This window comes from Electrona antarctica (assembly GCF_951216825.1).
Source record: "Electrona antarctica genome assembly, chromosome: 22".
NCBI classification, from domain to species: Eukaryota; Metazoa; Chordata; class Actinopteri; order Myctophiformes; family Myctophidae; genus Electrona; species Electrona antarctica.
In genome coordinates, this window is record NC_136805.1 from 37,367,514 (window position 1) to 37,370,827 (window position 3,314).

The window sequence follows — 3,314 nt, forward strand, 5'->3', positions numbered from 1 at the left end:
TTTAATATGCACGAAAAAAGGCTATTCTTTGAATGCCGACTTAGTTCAAATGCATTGTGTGCGTAATTGCGCTAAAGGCACTTGTGCCAAAATGTCTCAAAACAACATAACGATCTGAATAAGCAGTCAAATCATCAGTGTTTATGTGTAACTTCGAATAGGTTTTATTATAACTCTGAAAGTGTACAAATGGTATAGCACGCATGCCAGTCTATTTGATATAATGAGGCTACTCTGAAAGAGCAACATACATTAGGCCTATTTAAGGTTTTCATGTATATTCATTTCAGAGTGAGTCTCTCCATACATCAGTATCGGTGCTCATTGATATGGAGATTGGGTTAAGTAGACAGTTAGACTGAGACATGACAGAGAGAGAGAGAGAGAGAGAGAGAAGTGGGTGTGACCGTCTCCAAAACTTCATTCATGGCTGTACCTGTGCGCTCTGGCTCTGTGCGCACTGCATAAATACTCCTCGCTCCCCGGGCTAGTAAGTTAGTTCAGTCCTCCGACAGACAGACACACAACAAGGCAGTTTCGGACAAGCCTTCTTCTTGACTTCTTCTTAATGACTGAAGCCAAGAAGACACCATCACGCCTCTAAAAAAGATCACAAGAACGGATTATAACAACATCATGAACGCCTTTGGACACCACCAGTCGCCGCCCAGCCAGCAGTCCAGCCCCATACAGCAGCACCACACTAGCGCGCAGGAGCTGCTGGACATGGCCGTGTACTGTGACAACTTCAGCATATACCAGGCGCAGAACCTGCACCACCACGCACCGACGCCGCCGGGGGTGGGCTACGGCCTGGGAGAGTACGCCTCCCCGGCCTCCAACCCTTACCTGGGCTGGCTGAACGCCGGGCCCGGCGGCATCAACTCCAACCCGTACCTGCCCGGCGGGACCAACGGCGCCGCCGCCTCGTACCTGCAGTCGGCGGGCTACGGGGTCGGGGCCAACCACCACCACCACCAGAGGCAGTTCCTCACGCCCCCCACGGGCTTCGGCGCGGCGGACCTGGGCTGGCTACAGTCCATGTCCAGCCAGCAGGAGCTGTTCAAGATGGTGCGGCCGCCCTACTCCTACTCGGCGCTCATCGCCATGGCCATCCAGCAAACCGGCGACAAGAAGCTGACCCTCAGCGCGATCTACCAGTACGTGGCCGACAACTTTCCGTTCTACAAGAAGAGCAAGGCCGGCTGGCAGAACTCCATCCGCCACAACCTGTCCCTCAACGACTGCTTCAAGAAGGTGGCGAGAGATGAAGATGACCCCGGTAAGTTCGTGCTCAAATTTAGCCCTTTTATTTGCCATGCAGGCTCACAGTATAACAAATAAATCAGTGTTTTATGTTGTTTTGCTGTGCTGTGTTGCCCGTTTAAATTAAATCTTTAAAAAATAATAAATGCACCTGACTAATAAAAGTTATTTTTCTTCACAGGCAAGGGGAACTATTGGACATTGGACCCCAACTGCGAGAAGATGTTCGACAACGGCAACTTCAGGCGGAAGAGAAAGAGGCGATCGGACCTGACCGACAACAGCGCTCTCTCCCCGGCCGTCAAGTCTGAGCAGGACAGCGACAGCATAAAGATCTCCTCCTCGGTGGCCTCGGACGGCGCCTCGTCTCCCTCCAGCTCAGCCAGCCTGCAGAACTCGCCCACCTCCTCCTCGGAGTCGTCCAGCAACAAGTCGTCGCCGCCTCCCTCCTCCATGGACATTAGCAGCAGCCCGTGTTACAACAACTTCGTGTCCAATATGACCGCCGCCAGCCAGGGCAGCAACAGAACAGACTTCGGGACGAGTAGTATTAGTAGTGGGCATTTTGTGAGCGACTTGTCCCAGAGCAGCAGCAGAGACAGCGGCATGTCAGGACTCGGCTCGCCGTACTCGCCCACTCTGATCTCCCCTCTGAGCTCTGACAGCTCGCCTCACCACCAACACTACGGCAGAATTAACTATACCTACGCCTCCATGCAGAGCGGCGGGGCCGGCCTCGGCAACCACTCGCTCTCGAACCACTATAGCGTCAACAACCTGATCTACACCCGGGAAGCAACCGGGGTGTAGTAGTAGCCAGCGTAGTGGTTCTCAATGTGCGGTCCGCGGACCTCCCCGGGGTCGCCGAGAGGGTGGGCTCCAGGAGGGGTCCACCAGCTAAATGTGTTAATCTATAAATCTAGCCTCAGTCAGAAGTCATTTTAACAGTTTAAAAAAAAAAAGATGGCCATTTGAAAATTGTGGATCTTCAAGCCCACAATGTATCGCAATGTGACCTGTTGTGAGCTTGTAGATCTGCTATTTTCGAGGGGGGGGGGGGGTTAATGAAAAAAAATATGTAAGAATGTTTTTGAATATTTGTAAACATTTTTACACACCACAAGTTGCCTTTTATGGTGGCCCTGCTGCACATATAGCACAACAGATTTTAAGATGGAGGGGGGAGGTCTGCTATACATTTCAATTTGGGGGTCCCTGACAGAGCCACTGAAGTATGCCTTCACGTGTAGATAGTTGACATAGCCATGGACACAACAAGCTCAATGAACAATGCGACATAGCAGATACTATTGTTTTGCCTTGTGCCCTGTGTTTTGTACAAAGGACTCCCATCTATAACGTGTCCGTTCAAGGAGATGATAAACCTGTCTGTGCATGGCTATGGGTAATTCACCCATGCTGACTTTTTATTGTAATTTGTGTTTTTTTAACGTATATGCTTTGGTTGATCCAACTTTTTTATTTTGAAATAGGCTAGGCCTATTAATAAGGCCTAGTGTGTACAGAAATTATTTTCATAAGAATAGAAACATTTGAGTTCTGTATTTTATTTAAGCCCATGTCTTGTATTTGAATAAACAAATATATATAAAAGAAATATTTCACTGCATTGCGTGTCATCATTACCTATATTCAATGAAAAGCTGATTATTAATTCAACCCATGCATGTTCTTTATTATGAACTAACATGGGATGATTTACATGTTGATGAGTTTACACCGCCCATCACGTGGCAGGTTGAGACTGCAGTCAGTGCACTAATGATTTCATTAGCATATTCCAGTAGCCTAACTCCCTGAAACACATGCATGCACGATCCAGGATATATGCGACGAGACCAAAATGACTCAGGGTTCCATATTGGACTCGTCCCGTAGCATACAGGTCTGTATTTGAACTCTTATTAAAGTCTCCAGGATTTTTATTTTTGTATTTATTTATTTACACTTCAGCCTAATTGTCTGGCTGTATAGCGGCCTATACCTCGAGTTGTTTACATTTCTGACTAAAGTAAAAGTAGGGCAGG

The 3,314-nt window shown here is 48.2% G+C and overlaps 1 protein-coding gene across 1 annotated transcript; it reads left to right on the forward strand.

Annotated features, from left to right (window-relative positions):
* Positions 1 to 636: 636 nt before the first annotated feature.
* On the forward strand, positions 637 to 2,076 carry foxi1 (forkhead box i1; the record flags this gene model as incomplete). Its single annotated transcript, XM_079493593.1, has 2 exons — positions 637 to 1,282; positions 1,448 to 2,076. The coding sequence occupies 2 exons, from the start codon at positions 637 to 639 to the stop codon at positions 2,074 to 2,076; spliced, it is 1,275 nt and encodes a 424-aa protein (XP_079349719.1).
* Between the last annotated feature and the right edge of the window lie 1,238 nt (positions 2,077 to 3,314).